The following is a 16341-nucleotide window of genomic DNA, read 5'->3' as shown; positions in this document are numbered from 1 at the left end:
AAGTCAAAAAGACATGAGGGAGACTAGAAAACAGGGGAAACAAAGCTGAGCATTGTGCATGCTTTAAAAGACCAGTGATGTTAAAAATACAAAGTTAATAGCATTTTACATACAGCATTCACAAGAAGGTAGATGATCTAAAGGCACAAATAGAGATACAGGGCTATGATCTAATGACCATTACCAGAAATATGGCTGCATGGTGACCTGAAGTGGGACCTGAATAATCAAAGGCATTTAATGTTTAGGGTGGACAGGTAAGAACAAAATGGAGTTGGAGTTGTGCTGATAATATGAAATTGGACAGGTGCATTATAAGATTGGGTCTCAGACTGGAAGAGAAAGGTATGGAATCTGTTTGGGTGGAACTAAAAAGCAGCAAGTGGCAGCAAACATTGCTTGGAGTTCTTTATGGGCCACAAAATAATAGTGATAGTGAAGAGAAATGACCATATGCTCTTGTTAGAGAGAGAGAGAGAGAGAGAGACAACTGGTGATGAGTTTAACCTAAGAGCCACCATGCCTCAGGCAAGCAGGAATTGAACCCACACTGTTGGCATCACTCAGTCTCTACTTGGGGCATGGTATCAACCAGGAGATGACGGAAACATGTCGATTAGGCAACATGGTTAAAATGGATGCCTTCAATCTGCATGTAGACTGAGTAAACCAACTGAGCACTAAAACAGTTCTCTGGAGTGTGTTAGGGATGCTTTGGTGGAGCAGTATGTTGAACCAACAGAGGACGCCTTATTTTAAATTCAGTATTATATAAACAAAAGGGGCTAATTAACAAGCTTGTTGTAAATAATCTTTTGAGATGAATGACGTGATGATGAAATTTTATATTGTAATTGAGAGCCAAGTTTTTCAGTCTAAAGCAAGTGTTAATTTTGAATAAGGGAAATCATGAAGGCGTTAACATTGATTGGTTGAGGTGAATTAAAAAGATGCATTAAAAGGCACAGGTAATAGATAGTCTTTAAAGAGCTGTTATATGAGTTACAGCATCTACATAAACTCCTTCAAGGTGCACAAACTCAAAGACGTCAGTCAACTGTGGCTCAAGATGTTCAGTATTCTGTAAGATTAAAAGAAAAGACCTAAATGTTTACCAGAATAGCAGTAATTCTGAGGATTGTTAGATTTTTAGAATACAACAAAGGAAGATCAAAAAACTGACAAAGAAAGAGAGGATAGAATATGAATTCAATCTAGCAAAGCATAAAAACAGATTGTAATAGCTGCTTTAGGGATGTCAAACAGAAACGTTTGAGTAAAACACATGTCGGTTCATTATACACACATGGTACTCTTCTCTCTCGTTTGGAATTGGAAAGGTTTATTGATTTTGCTTCCAATTTCTACCCCTCCCTCACTTTCACTTGGTCCATTTCTGACTCCTCCCTTCCCTTCCTTGACATTTCTGTTTCTATTTCTGGGGATAGACTGGCCACTAATATCTACTAGAAACCCACCAACTCTCACAGTTATCAGGACTATACATCCTTGCACCCTGCTTCCTGTTCTCCTAGTTCCTCCGTCACTGTTGCAAATGTTCCGACAGTGCCAACTTCGTCAAGGGAGACTACGAAATGTCCAATTTCTTCCTCAACCTAAGGTTCCCCAGTACCATTGTTGTCCCTCAACAGGGTCCAACTCACCTCTCACACTTCGGCCCTCACCCCTTCTCTTCCATCCTGCAACAGCAATAATGTTCCCCTTGTCCTTGGAGAAAGGGAGGACTGCAGGTGCAGGAGATCAGAGTTGAGAGTGTGGTGCTGGAAAAGCACAGTCCGTCAGGCAGCATCTGAGGAGCAGGAGAATCAACGTTTTGAACATAAGCTATTCATTAGGAATGAGGCTTGTGGGCCGGGGGGGGGGGGGCTGAGAGATAAATGGGAGGGGGTTGGAGCTGGGTCTAGGGTCAAGGTAGCTGAGAGTGCAATAGATGGATGGAGTTGGGGGTAATGGTGATAGGTGGGAGAGGAGAGTGGAGTGGGAAGGAAAATGGACAGGTAGGACAGGTCATGAGGGCGGTGCTGAGTTGGAAGGTTTGATCTGGAATAAGGTGGGGGGAGGGGAAATTAGAAATTGGTGAAATCCAAGTTGATCCCATGTGTTTGGAGGGTCCCATGGCAGAAGATGAGGTGTTCTTCCTCCAGGCATTGGATGGTAAGAGTTTGGCGATGGAGGAGGCCCAGACCTTGGATGTCCTTGGGGGAGTGGGAAGGGAAGTTAAACTGGTCGGCCATGGAGAGGTGGGGTTGGTTGGTGTGGGTGTCCCAGAGATGTTCTTTGAAATGTTTGCAAGTAGGCGTCCTGTCTCAGCAACGTAAAAGAGAACACATCGAGAGCAACAAATACAATAAATGATGTGTGTGGAAGTGAATCTCTGTCGGATGCGGAAGGCTTCTTTGGGGCCTTGGAAGGAGGTAAGGGGGAGGTGTGGGTGCAGGTTTTGCAATTCTTGTGGTGGCAGAGGAAGGTGCCGGGAGGCGAGGATGGGTTGGTGGGGGCTGTGGACGTAACAAAGGAGTTGCAGAGGGAATGATCTTTATGGAATGCAGATAGGGGTGGAGAGAGAAATATATCCCTAGTGGTGGGGTCTGTTTGTAGGTGGTGGAAATGGCGGAGGATGATGTGATGTATCTGGAGGTTGGTGGGGTGGAAGAAGAGGACCAGGAGTGTTCTGTCCTTGTTGCAGTTGGAGGGGTGGAGTTCGAGGGCAGAGGTGCGGGAAGTGGATGAGGTGTGCTGGAGGGCATCATCGACCACGTGGGAGAGGAAATTGTGGCCTTGTCCTTACCATTCCATCAGTATCCACATTTAGAAGATCATTAGCTGCCACTTCCGCCACCTCCAGTGAGTTGCCACCAACAGACACATATTACCCTCGCCCACCTTCTTCAGGGACCTTTCCTTTCAGGATACCCTGACCCACTCTTCCTACACCCCCCCACAGCCCCATGGCACCTTCCCCTTGCAACTGCCGGATGTGTAACACCTGCCCATTTAGTTCCTTCCTCCTCAGTATCCAAGGGCTCAAACATACCTTCCAGGTGAACTAGCACTTTTCTGCACTTCTCACAATCTAGTCTACTGCATTCTCTGTTCACAATGTGGCCTTCTGTACACAGGGGGTATGAAGCATAGACTGGGTGACGGCTTCACAAAATACCTATGTTCTGCCCGCAAGAATGACCTTAAGCTTCCAGTTGCCTGCCACTTTAACAGACGACTCTGTTCCTTGGCCAATATCTCTGTCTCACGCTTGCTGCTTTGCTCCATTGAAGCTCAGCACAAGTTGGAAGAACAACATGTCATTTTATACTTGGGGACCCTGCAGCCTTTCAGACTCAATATCGAGTCAATAACTTTTAACCTTGAACTCTCCCATGTCAAAGCCACCACCCCCACACACCAGATCTTGTTATCTTAGAGTCCAGTATTAGACACAACCCATTGTTAGCCACTAACAGTCTCCATTCACCCTCACAGCCAGATCATTATCCACTCCTTTGTCTGTCCAACTGTTCTTCTCTCTCTTTGGGCTTTATCCCCACCTATTGTTTATTCCTTACCCCCTTTTCCCACCCTATCCTCTGACATTTTCCTAGCTACCGTCAGTTTTGAGGAAGGATCATTGGACACGAAACGTTAATTCTGATTTCTCTCCACAGATGTCACCAGACCTGCTGAGCTTTTATAGCAATTTCTGTTTTTTGTTCATGCATTCAGTATAGGCAGATTCAGGAGAATGTGAAATAGAGAAATGGCAGAGAAGCTGGATGATTATTTGTGTCTGTTTTCATTGAGGAAGATCCCAGAAATGTGCTAGACATCTTCGCGACCATAGAGGCTGGGGAATTAAAGGAAATTAGCATCAGTAAGAAGATTATACTAGAGAAATTAATGGAGCTGAAAGTTAATAAATCCCCAGGAACTGATGGTCTACATCCAAAATGTTGATGGAGGTGGCTGTAGGGATAGTTGATGGATTGGTGATTATCTTCCAGAAAAATACAGATTCTGGAATGCTACCTGTGTATTGGAATGAAGCAGATGTCATCCCACTACAGTCTTCCAGAAGGGAGTGAGAAAGCAAATAGGAAACTACGGACTTGTTAGCCTTACATTAGTGGGAAGGAAATGCTGGTAAAACTCTATAAATGATAGAATAAAAAGACATTTGGTTGATAATAATCTGATTTGGCAAATCAACTAGAATTTGTGAATGGAATATCATGTTTGAATTTGTTGGAGTGTTTTGAAGTGTTATGAACAAACATTTTCAAGGAAATTCAATAGTAGAGAACAGACAGCATGAAGAAACAAATCATTCTCACATTGATTGTGACTTCTGGAGTACCACGAGGATCAGTATTTCTGCCCCAGGTCTTCACAATATATATCAATAATTTGGATGTTGGGTCCATATGTATTATTTCCAAATTTGCAGACGTTCAAAAGCCAAGTAGACATGTATATTGTTAGGGAGATGTAAAATGGCTTCTGTTCTGAAGAAGAGTCATATTGGACTCAAAATGGCAACTTTCTTTTTCTCTTCACAGATGTTGCCAGATCCACTGAAGTTTTCCAGTACCTTTTGTTTTTATTAAGGCCATACACCTCACTTCACTGTGTCTATGCAGCTGGACAGTTTCAGAGTCACCTACTATACACCAAGTTTACACTTCACATGCGTCCCTTTAACTTCCATCATTTTCAACATATCTTTCCATTGGAGTAAGAAGTTGGGACCACCAATACCTGAGGAAAGACTGTTGTCTCCAGTAACATGCTTAAAGAGCTTTAGCTGGAGGCAGCCAGCATGTGAAGTAGGAGGTCCGTGCTTCCCATCTTACGTACAGAGATACCTCTCCCTGATAAAGTGATTGGCAATCCTTCATGCATTCCCACAAGATAGGAGGAACTCCAAATGGAGTGCCCATCAAGGGCCTTTTGCAGATCAAGTTGAAACTCAATTCACTTTTTGACTAAACTGAGGAGAGGAGGTGGTTGGCCTCATTATGCTCATTGCTGTTGCTCAAATGTTCCTGATGGATTTACTCCTATTATCTTATCACTGCTAATTAGCTGTGGTGAAGCTGTGTGCTCAGACTGCAATTTAATAACTTCCTACTTTGGCTGTGACCTGAGAAAGTATTATGGATCTTTTATTCTTTTATTCTTTATTATCTCCTTAGAGACCTCGCACCAAGAGATATTTCTGGCACATCCGATCCATTTGCAAGACTGGTATTTAACAACAAGACTACAGAAACAGCTGTGAGTTTTTCATCTTTGTATTTTCTGTTATATTCATTCTTAGAGATGTCACTATCACCAAACAAGTCACAATTAAATAATTTTTAATCTATCTGTTCAGACATGTTATGGCGTACCTCCGAGAGAGGTGAGATTCGAACCCAGTCCTTCTGGTCAAGGGTTAAGGACACTATTAAAACCAGACCACAAGAACTGCATTTATACTTACATAGAAGGCACTCAACATTCAAGAGTTGAATGTAACATTTATCACACCCAAAGGGTGACTATTGGACAAAATGTGTGTGGAGAAATTATGCCATATGTGATCTTAGAATATTGAGTAATATGTTAATAAGAATATCAGAAGGTAAAAGATAGAGAGCAGGTGTAGGCCAAAGGCCTCTTGTATATCCTCCAACATTCAATAAAGTCATGACTGATCTTTTAAATCTTTAAGTCCAAAACAACAATCAATATTAATCCTGAATACAGTCTGTGACTGAGGATTTACCTCCGTCTGTAGCAAGCACTTCAAACATTTACAATCCTTTATGTGAAAAACTTTTTCCTCATCTCAGTAGATTCCCTCCCGAACAGCACTATGGGTCCACGTACAGCAGATGGACTGCAATGGTTCAAGATGGCAGCTCACCACCATGTTCTCAAGGGCAACTGGTGGGGGGCAATAAATCCTGGCCTAGCCAACAGTGTCCACATCCCATGAATGGGTAAAAGATAGTCGATCTCTTATCATGGGAATTTGTAGCCTTCTCAGAAGATTTGTTTCAGTGAGATTACTCCTCATTCTTCTAAATCCCAGAGAGAGTAGATCCATTTTACTCAACCTCTCTTCAGAGGGCAGCCCTCTGATCCCAGGAATTATTTTAAAAAATTAATAAATTGACTTCTCCTTCATAGAACCATGTTGACTCTGCCAAATCCTGTTATAGTCTTCTAGGTACCCATTAGCCTCCTTAATGATGGATTCCAGCATTTTCTGCTGATTGATGCTAACCCACTTGACCTATAGTTCTCTATATTCTTCCTATTTCCTTTCTTAAATAGCAGCACATGAGTATGTGATATGATAGTTTTGAGAACAAAAACACAGTTCTCTTTATGTCTCAGTGGATTTAGCCCAAGATCCACTTAAACCAGAAAGTCACATTTTAACTGGCACTTGTTCAGTTAATACTAAATTAGCCAATTGACAACCTCAACTGGATTAGGGTTGGAAATGTTGATGAAACTTCTTTCATCTTATTGTTATTCGCTGACCCCTATTGCAAATGTATGAGCATTGGTTTGTTTGTGTACATGAGTATGTTTGTGTTTATAGTCATCAAGTAGAAACAGGTAATAGCTTGACTGTGTTGATGTTATGATAGCTTGTTAACATCTGCTACATCATTCAGGTGAATAATGTTCATCTGAATGAGATCCAGCCAAATGCTGAGGAGTTCTTGTGTTGCAGAGGTACTGTTCTGACCTCTGGCCAAGAGGTTCTGTGTTCAAGTCCCACCTGCTCCAGAGGTGTATATTTTATAACCTTTGAACAGATTAATTAAAATTATTGCCAGCAACATGACTGGTGCCTGTAAAATTACATCCCAGCAAATGGTCAAAACGTTAGAGGGTAATAAATGCTGGTGAGGAAAATGTAAAACCAGCATGTTTAGTAATGTACCACTTTAAATTGGATTGAAGTTATTGTAAACACAGCACGTTATCCAATACTTGTTCTTACTTACTAAGAGGTGATTCTCTTTCCAAAGACGTTTTGCTACGGCTATAATTCTCTAAATAGGGTCTGAAAAAAACAATTATGAAAAATATTGCATTAAAAATGCACAGAGGCTTCACTGACGATTTGACTCATCCAAATTATGGAACAACTGAGGGAGAAACTGCTTCAATAATCTGCAGCCTAAGATGCTGAATTGTAAAGCTTAGAAATTTCAAATGAGTCATAAAGTGAAAACTTAAGCTATTTCTGTAACAAATTATTAATGCTTAATATTTTGAGAGTTGTCAGATCACTAGCTGTGGGAGTGTGAAGCAAATGGAAATGAGTTAATGTCCCTGTAACAAAATAAATTATGGAAAAAATGATATGTTGATTAACATTAAGACAATCTGCAAGTTGGATGCCTGAATTTGTATAAACTATTAACTCTGATTCGTTTATGGACATTTGTTTCAGAATATTCCATTGGACGAGATAATTCAAAAAGTAATTTTCTAGCCCATAGACTGTTGGATGAACACACTATGTTTAACAAATAAAATCACAATCGAGTTTAGATTATCTGGTTTACTTTCCTTTTATTTTCCTTTACAAGTTATAATTCATTAAAACTTGCTGACTAACATACAAAAAAAACTTAAAAGTATTATTGCTTAACTATCAAGCCATTCCTCTGAAATAGTCTGACAAAACATAATGGGGCAAATCTTGCTGGAGAAATTATGACATATAATCCACTGCCAAATAACTAAAGTGCAACTCTGCCAGAAAATTCAGGTGGTTAAAAGGTTTACTGAGTATTGTGAATCTTCAGAACTTGCTGGTTGAATTATGTAGCTCCATCTTTTGTTTTGCAAAAGCAGCATCTTGTCCTTAGGCTCCGTGTGATTTCTAAGAGCTTGGTGGATTTGCATATTAATTTTCCATTGAACTTGTCACAGAAAGTTAAGTCTGGTAATTAACTGTACCTTCAGACCATGTGATAATTGTTAATGCTATGTTAATCAACCTTTTGAACCCAGAAATCGAACATTTTAAACCACTTGTTCCTTTCTTTTCCTTACTGATTTGCAAAGCCAAATACTATTTCAATCACTTCACAAAATTTGATCCTGATTCTGATGGTAAACATCAACAATCTTAAAATTGCAAAATCAGGAACAAAGCAATCAGAGTTTGTTGTTGGTAAAGGTATTTGCTATGAAATTACTAGAAACTTGGAACTCTGGGAGCAGCTGAAGTATCTCAAGGTTACAACAAATTTTTAAACTTGCAATGAGAGAACATTGATGTAAACATTAATTTACTCAACTACTTTATATAACAGTGCTATATAAAAAGTGTGGCGCTGAAAAAGCACAACAGGTCAGCCAGCAACCTACTGTGCTTTTCCAGTGCCACACTTTTTGACTTTGCTTGCCAGGATCTGCAGTCCTCAATTTCTCCTACTTTATATAACAGTTATTCAATTGTATATGGTGCCAATCATTTCTGATTTGGAAGTCTAACATTGTTGCTTCACTGTCAGTGCATCAAACTCCTAGAATTCCTCTCCTTACATCATTGTCGTGATACCTTCACCACATGGACTGGTTTTGGTTCAAGAATGCAGCTCTTCATCACCTTTGCAAGAACAATTAGTGATCGGCAATAAATGCTGACCTAATAGGTAGCATTGTTCTCCTTGAACATTTTGCATAATTAATATCGCTCAGTTTATCAGCATCACTTGACCCAAATCACATTTTAATTTTGTTTCTCTAATAAATTTTGCCATGTTGTTTGGCATTAGAATTATATTTACTATGAATGGAGACTTGTTCAGATAAGGAAAGAAAACTTTGTCAGTAATAACAAGTTTAATTGCTATATGTAATTGCGAGAAATGAGACAGTTGGAGAATCTAATGTTTGGAACTCAGACTTGATGCAGACAATAATAATTCAATTCTGAAGTATGCTACTTCACAAGAACACCTACCTCTTTATTCTGAGTGTGATACAGAAGCAGCCGTCTGGTTATGTTTTACATGCAAACAAAAGCTGCTTTGATTTACCACATTTGACTCCTGTTTTAGTATCATAACAAAATTTGACTTTGCTGATGGAACTGTTAGCTTGGTTTGTATTTACTGTAAATGTGTTTGATTCCAAAAATTCCTTTTTTATGCTTTCCATTCAAATTGAAGTATAATCTGAACCTCATTGGCATTGTGTGATTAGCTTTAAAGACTTGCGTTTGGCAACAGATATCACATGATCAGACAATAACAGAATTATAAGAACCCTTCTCCTGTTCTCACTAAACAGCCACTTTAATATTACTTTTACCAACTGTTTAGATCCAAATTAATCTTTAAAACCTTTACGTTTGAATTTTCACTATAGAATTATTTGTATAAAAATGCATTATTTTGGTAATTCCTCTAATTTAGTATTTCATAAGATTATAAGTTCATAAGATATAGGAACAAAATTAGGCCATTCAGCCCTTCAAATCTGATTTGCCATTCAATCATGGCTGATATGCTCCTCACCTCCATTTTCCTGTCTTCGTCCCGAATCCCTTCAACCTATTACCAATCAAATATCTGTCTAACTCCTCCTTTATTTTCCTCATTGTCCCAGCATTCACCGGTCTTAGAGGTAATGAATTCCATAGATTCACAACCTGTAGTTTCTCCTCAACTCTGTTTTAAACTTACTACCCCTTATTCTAAGACGATGACCACTCATTCTAGAATGCCCCACAACAGGGAGCATCCTCTCCATGTCAATTTAATCCACATCTTTTATCATCTTGAATGCCTCAATTTGATCTCCCCTCATTCTTCTAAATTCCAGAGAGTATAGGCCGAAACTGTTCAATCTCTCTTCATACAACAAACCCCTCATCTATCTAGTGACCTTCCTCTGAACTACCTTCAATGCCACTACATCTTTCCTCAAATAAGGAGACCAAAACTGTGCACAATACTCCAGGTGTGGTCTCGCCGATGCCTTGTTGCAACAATACTTCCTTAACTTAATATTCTATTCCTTTAGCTATAAAAGAAATTCCACTTGCTTTCTTTATTATCTGCTGTACCAGCATGTTAGTTTTCTGTGACTCAGATCCCTCTGCACCAGCACATCCTGAACTCTCTGCCCATTTAGATAATAGGTCATCTTCCCATTTTTGTCAGCAAAATGCATGACCTCACACTTACCCACATTAAACTCCATCTGCCACATTTTGGCCAATCTCCCAACCTATCTATATCCACTTGTAAGGTTCTGATTTCCTCGTTGCAATGTACCATCCCACCTATGTTTGTATTGTCCACAAATTTGGCTTTAGAGACTTCTATCCCTGTATCCAAGTTAATGGAGATTGTAAATAGCTGGGGTTCAAGGACCAAACTCCATACATTAATCTCTATACTTAGAAGAGCCTTCCCAAATTTTTTATTGCAATTCAGAAACTCAATATTAGAACATGGGACAGTACAGCACATGAACAGGCCATTCAGCCAATCACATCTGTGCTGACCAAGAAGCTATTTTAAACTAATTTTATCTGTCCGCACAAGGTCCCCATATCTATCTATTCCCTGCCTGTACGGTGTGATCTGTCAGAATAGCAAGCAAAACAACATTTTTCACTTGGTGCATGTGACAACAATAAATCATCAATCAATCAATTTATTGGACTGCTGTTTATCCAGACAAATAGCGAGTTTCTATCACACTCCTGATTTTTGCCTCGTTGCTGGTGGACACATTTTGGGAAATCAGGAGTTGAGTGACTTGCTCACCCTCAGGTTTTGTAGTTATTTATGTAGCTGTTAATTCTGTGGTCAGTTATGACTCTTGGAATATTGATAGAAGGAGCTTTGATGATGGTAATGCCATTGAATGTCAAAGGGAGAAATTAGTCTTGCTGCTTCAGTGTCTGAGGAGTTACAAGGAGAACTAAAAATTGAAAGCTGAGAAATTAACAGTGAATGCTCCTCCTTTTGGTCTTACATAGCGGGAAGGCCATTTTGAAGCAGCTGAAGATGGCTGAATGTAGGCTACTACCTGAGGAACTCTGGCAACTCTCTCTTGTGACCGAGGTGATTACCCTCCAAAAAGCACAAACATCTCTCTTTATACTTATTATGATTCGAGTGAATAAGGAGTTTTTCAACTGATTTCCATTGACTTCAATTTTGACAGGGTTCCTTGGTGCCACATTTTGTCAAATGCTGGATTGATATCAAGAGCAACCACTCTCAGTATCACCAATGGCATTGCTTGGACCTAGGTTGTAGTAAGGTCTAGAGCACATAACCCAAACTGAGCCGTGATGAGCAGGTCATTATTAGGTGTTGCCTGTCAGTATTGTTGACAACATTTTCCAGGACTGAAAATGTGTTGCTGGAAAAGCGCAGCAGGTCAGGCAGCATCCAAGGAGCAGGAGAATCGATGTTTCGGGCATAAGCCCTTCTTCAGGAAATGATTTCCTGAAGAAGGCCTCATGCCCGAAACGTCGATTCTCCTGCTCCTTGGATGCTGCCAGACCTGCTGCGCTTTTCCAGCAACACATTTTCAGCTCTGATCTCCAGCATCTGCAGTCCTCACTTTCTCCTCGAACATTTTCCAGGAGTTTGCATATAACCAAGAGTAGATTATTGGGGTGCTAAAAGGTTGGATGCATTTTTTTTGGTGGATAGGAGAATTAGGAAATATTCCTAATTTTTAAGTAGTTGTCAGTGTTGTATCTGTACTGGAACAGCTTGGCTAGATTTATGGCACTTCTGGAATTCAACTTCTCAGATGTACAGACGGGATGTTGTCAGTGTCCCTAGCTTTTGCATATGTGTTTAAGTTAGGTTTTACCTTATGTGGTTCTCTCACCAATACCAAGGCCTAGTCTGGTCGACAGATCCTTCAGAACTTGACCAACTAACAGTGGTTCTACTGATATACATTGAAGTCCGTTTCCAGAGTACACACAGTGCTTATTGTACATGGTGTGCAATATGGAGGAGTGCAAGTCCATCTGATGAGGAAGAATGGAGAACGACCTGTTTGACCTAACGTAAGAAGACTTTCATGTTGGTGACTCATGCAGCCACTCAGTCACAACTGTATACAGCACCCAAGTGCCATCAATTCTGGTAGACCTGTCCTGACAATAAGACAGAATGTACGTAGGAATGGTGATACCAGAGTTCTGGGACATTGGTAGACAGATATAAGTCTGAGTATGAACATGTTAGGTTGTTACTTGACTGGACTGTGATATTTGTGATTTTACAGCAACGCCAGAATGGTGATGAAAAGACTTTGCAGAACGAGGTGTGTCTTTTTAATCTCAAAATCCCCTACTTACAGTATTGCTGAGCATTCCATCTGCTTTTATTCATTTTGGATATTTTGTAGTGGTCCTGATACCTGTTCAACTGAATGGTTTTAGGCAATTTAAGAGGGCAGTTCTGAGTCAACTGCCTTGCTATGAGTCTGGCTATATCGGGTAAGGACATAGGATTTCCTTTCCTCAAGGGGCATCAGTAAACCATTTGAAATTTTATATCAACCTGGGAGTTTCGTGGTCATCATCACTGGCATTCAATTTTCATTGCAGAAATTTATTTGATTAACCATCTGCTGTAGACAATGATGACAAGATGGAGATAAAAAGAATTGAGAAGGGGCGATGTGCATGTTAATTGTAAAATAAAATGCATTTGAAAGGGAACCAGAGATTGGTCTCTGTTTTGACTGGCATTAGTCCAGTTCAATAACTTGTACAACACTGGAGAGACTCATAATGGAGCTGTCACTATCAGTCTGTTCACATGGCATTGTATTCATAATACAGTGATGTCCAGATGCATTATACTGCAATTGTAACACATTCCCTAATTGCTTATTGAGTATGATGACTAGGGCAGGATTATTGGAAAGGATTATATGGTCTGTGACTTAGGGGGTCCTAGCAAAATGTGGACCCCTTGGTAAAATTTATCATAATGGATAAAAGCTGTATATAACCGCTGGATAGGATTATATATTTCTGTCACTTCTGACTCTGGTGCCTGCTAGGCATTTCTTTTAATCTAATTTTTTTGTAGCCGTTCTGATACAAATGCACAATTTCCTAGGCAGTTTAAGAGCACAGTACAAGTCTAACACATTATTGTGGATTTGGAGACAAATATAGACCAGACAGAGTAAGGAGGACAGTTATCATTCTCAGAAGGACATTTGTAAAGAGCTTTTTAAACCATCCAAAAGCTTCATTGTCACTATTATGATTTTTAAAAAATCTCTTTACTTCCTCTTAGATAAGACTAAACCTATTATTATAATTCAACATCTGCATTAACTATATACCATTTTCCTTAGAGAATTCATTTCTAATACATATTCTAATATTTGGTAATTCTTTGTAAATTCTAGACTATAAAGAAGACTCGTTTTCCTCACTGGAATGAAGTATTTGAGTTTGAACTGGAGGATGGCTTACCAACAGAAGGAATGATGTTCACTGTGGAAGTCTGGGACTGGGACATGGTGGGAAAGAATGATTTTCTAGGCAAGGTAAGCTGCTGTTGTTTGACCTAGCAGTTACATTCACACTATTTGTGTTTTCACAAATTGAGTTCGGCTGAATATTTAATATGGAATGAGTGGTGGCTGTCATTGAAATAGTGTATTTATAAACCAATCAAACTGAGGGACTATAGTAGCGCAATGGGAGTCTCCCTACTCCTGGACCGAGAGACCTGGGCTCAAGTCCCACATACTCCAGAGGTGTGTTGGTGGGACTTGATTAGGAAAAATAGGTTAAAAAAACTGTTTGTAAAGTGATCAGGCCACAATTGAATTAGCATTATTGTCACATGTACTCAAGTAAGTACATTGAAAAGTTTACAGTTGCCTCATCAAAGCACTATCTTTGGTACAGAAGTACCAGGGGACAGATATTTAAGATGTGATGAGTTTAGCTCTGTCTACAAATTTTATAAATATGTTACATTATCAGTCTCTAGGAGTAGCTTTCACACAGTTCAAACATTGCAACATTTCAACTCTATCCTTGTATAAATTATTTCTGCTATGACTCATAAGGTAGCACACGTGTATCTGAGTCACAGTATTCACCGCTCAAATCCCACTCCAGGGCTTGAACACAAAATTCAAAGCTCAGCACAGAATTGAGGAAGCATTGCATTGTCAGAGGTGCTATCTTTTGGATGTGGTGTTAAATTGAGGTCACATCTGTCAGCTTTGGTGCATGTTAAACATCCCTTTCATCTTTTGTTTTCAAAGACTGGTGGAGTTATCCATGTTGTCCTGACCAATATTTCCCATCAATCAACTTTGCAAAACAAGAATGGTTACTCTCACATTGACGTTGTGGGAATATGCTGAGTGTAAATTAGTTGCTGACTTTCCTACATTGCAGCAGTAACTTCATTCCAAAATCTATTTCATTTGTTGCAAGTGCTTTGAGATGCCCAGTGTCCACAAAAAGATATAAAAATGCAAGTCTTTCTTTATTTTCCATTTATTTTAGTATGAATCTGAAAATTTGCTTTTGCTGAAAGTGATCACACACAGTCCAATCTAGCGATATGTTTCAGTTCATGTCACTGCGGCAATGTGTGGTTGTGCCTCTCATAATTGTGGTAATAGAATGCCAGCTTCACACTGGTTAGAGGGGCATTTCAGCCCATAGTCCACCACTCCCTAGCCTGGACATTTAGAGTCATAGAGTCATAGAGATGTATAACATGGAAACAGACGCTTTTGTCCAACCTGTCCACGCCGACCAGATATTCCAACCCAGTCTAGTCTCACCTGCCAGCGCCCGGCCCATATCCCTCCAAACCCTTCCTATTCATATACCCATCCAGATGCCTTTTAAATGTTGCAATTGTACCAGTCTCCACCACTTCCTCCGGCAGCCCATTTGACACACGCACCTCCGTCTGAGTGAAAATGTTGCCCCATAAGTCTCTTTCATATCTTTCCCCTCCCACCCTAAACCTATGCCCTCTAGTTCTGGACTCCCCCACCCTAGGGAAAAGACCTTGTCTATTTATTCTAACCATACCCCTCATGATTTTATAAACCTCTATACGGTCACCCCTCAGCCTCCGATGCTCCAGGAAAACCAGCCCCAGCATCTCCCTATACCTCAAATCCTCCAAGCCTGGCTACATCCTTGTAAATCTTTTCTGAACCCTTTCAAGTTTCACAACATCTTTCCGAACAGGAGGGAGAACAGAATTGCATGCAATATTCCAACAGTGGCCTAACCAATGTCCTGTACAGCCGCAACATGACCTCACAACTCCTGTGCTAAGTACTCTGACTAATAAAGGAAAGTATACCAAATGCCTTCTTCACTACCTTATCTACCTGCGACTCTACTTTCAAGGAGCTATGAACCTGTACTCCAAGATCCCTTTGTTTAGCAACACTCCCATGGACCTTACCATTAAGTGTATAAGTCCTGCTAAGATTTGCTTTCCAAAACGCAGCACCTCACATTTATCTAAATTAAACTCCATCTGCTATTCCTCAGCCCATTGGCCCACCTGATCAAGATCCTGTTGTAATCTGAGGTAACCCTCTTCACTGTCCACTACAACTCCAATTTTGGTGTCATCTACAAATTTACCACTATACCTCCTATATTCATATCCAAATCATTTATATAAATGATGAAAAGTAGAGGACCCAGCACCGATCATTGTGGCACTCCACTGGTCACTGGCCTCCAGTCTGAAAAACAACCCTCCACCACCACCCTCTGTCTTCTACCTTTGAGCCTGTTCTGTATCCAAATGGCTAGTTCTCCCTGTATTCCATGAGATCTAACCTTGCTAACTAGTCTCCCATGAGGAACAATGTTGAAAACCTTACTGAAGTCCATATAGATCACATCTACCGCTCTGCCCTCATCAATCCTCTTTGTTACTTCTTCAAATATGCTACATAACACTAAATAAGTAAGATCAAATTAAATTCCCTTGTAACAGAGGTTGTCGATTATTTAACTCATCACTGGCAAGGGATGCAACAGCATATCTCTTTCTGAATACTTCGAATCTAACAATTTTTGTGGATGTAGTGTATCAAAGAAGCTGCAGTTATTTACCAGAAGGCTGACCACTGAGCTTATTGCAGTTATTTTGCCAGCTAATTTTCTAGAACCTTATTCTCTGGCCAGTTCTTTGCGCATTTAGTCTCAGTCTTTGGGGTAGAAATAATAAAGCAACTAATTTGAACCAGTTGTATTTCTGTGTGGCAGGACGCAGTTTAATCCAGAGAATGCATTTA

General features: G+C 40.1%; 1 protein-coding gene across 2 annotated transcripts in view; it reads left to right on the top strand.

The window, feature by feature from the left end:
* LOC132827109 (rasGAP-activating-like protein 1) overlaps positions 1–16341 on the top strand; it is a 267843-nt gene that overhangs the window by 89927 nt on the left and 161575 nt on the right. For both annotated transcript variants that reach the window (XM_060843598.1, XM_060843597.1), the window contains exons 6-7: positions 5211–5292; positions 13450–13590. In XM_060843598.1, coding sequence (XP_060699581.1) covers positions 5211–5292; positions 13450–13590 — 223 coding nt within the window. The remainder of the gene's footprint in view (positions 1–5210; positions 5293–13449; positions 13591–16341) is intronic.

This window comes from Hemiscyllium ocellatum, chromosome 24 (genome assembly GCF_020745735.1).
Source record: "Hemiscyllium ocellatum isolate sHemOce1 chromosome 24, sHemOce1.pat.X.cur, whole genome shotgun sequence".
NCBI classification, from domain to species: Eukaryota; Metazoa; Chordata; class Chondrichthyes; order Orectolobiformes; family Hemiscylliidae; genus Hemiscyllium; species Hemiscyllium ocellatum.
This window is presented reverse-complemented; position numbering and strand designations above follow the sequence as displayed.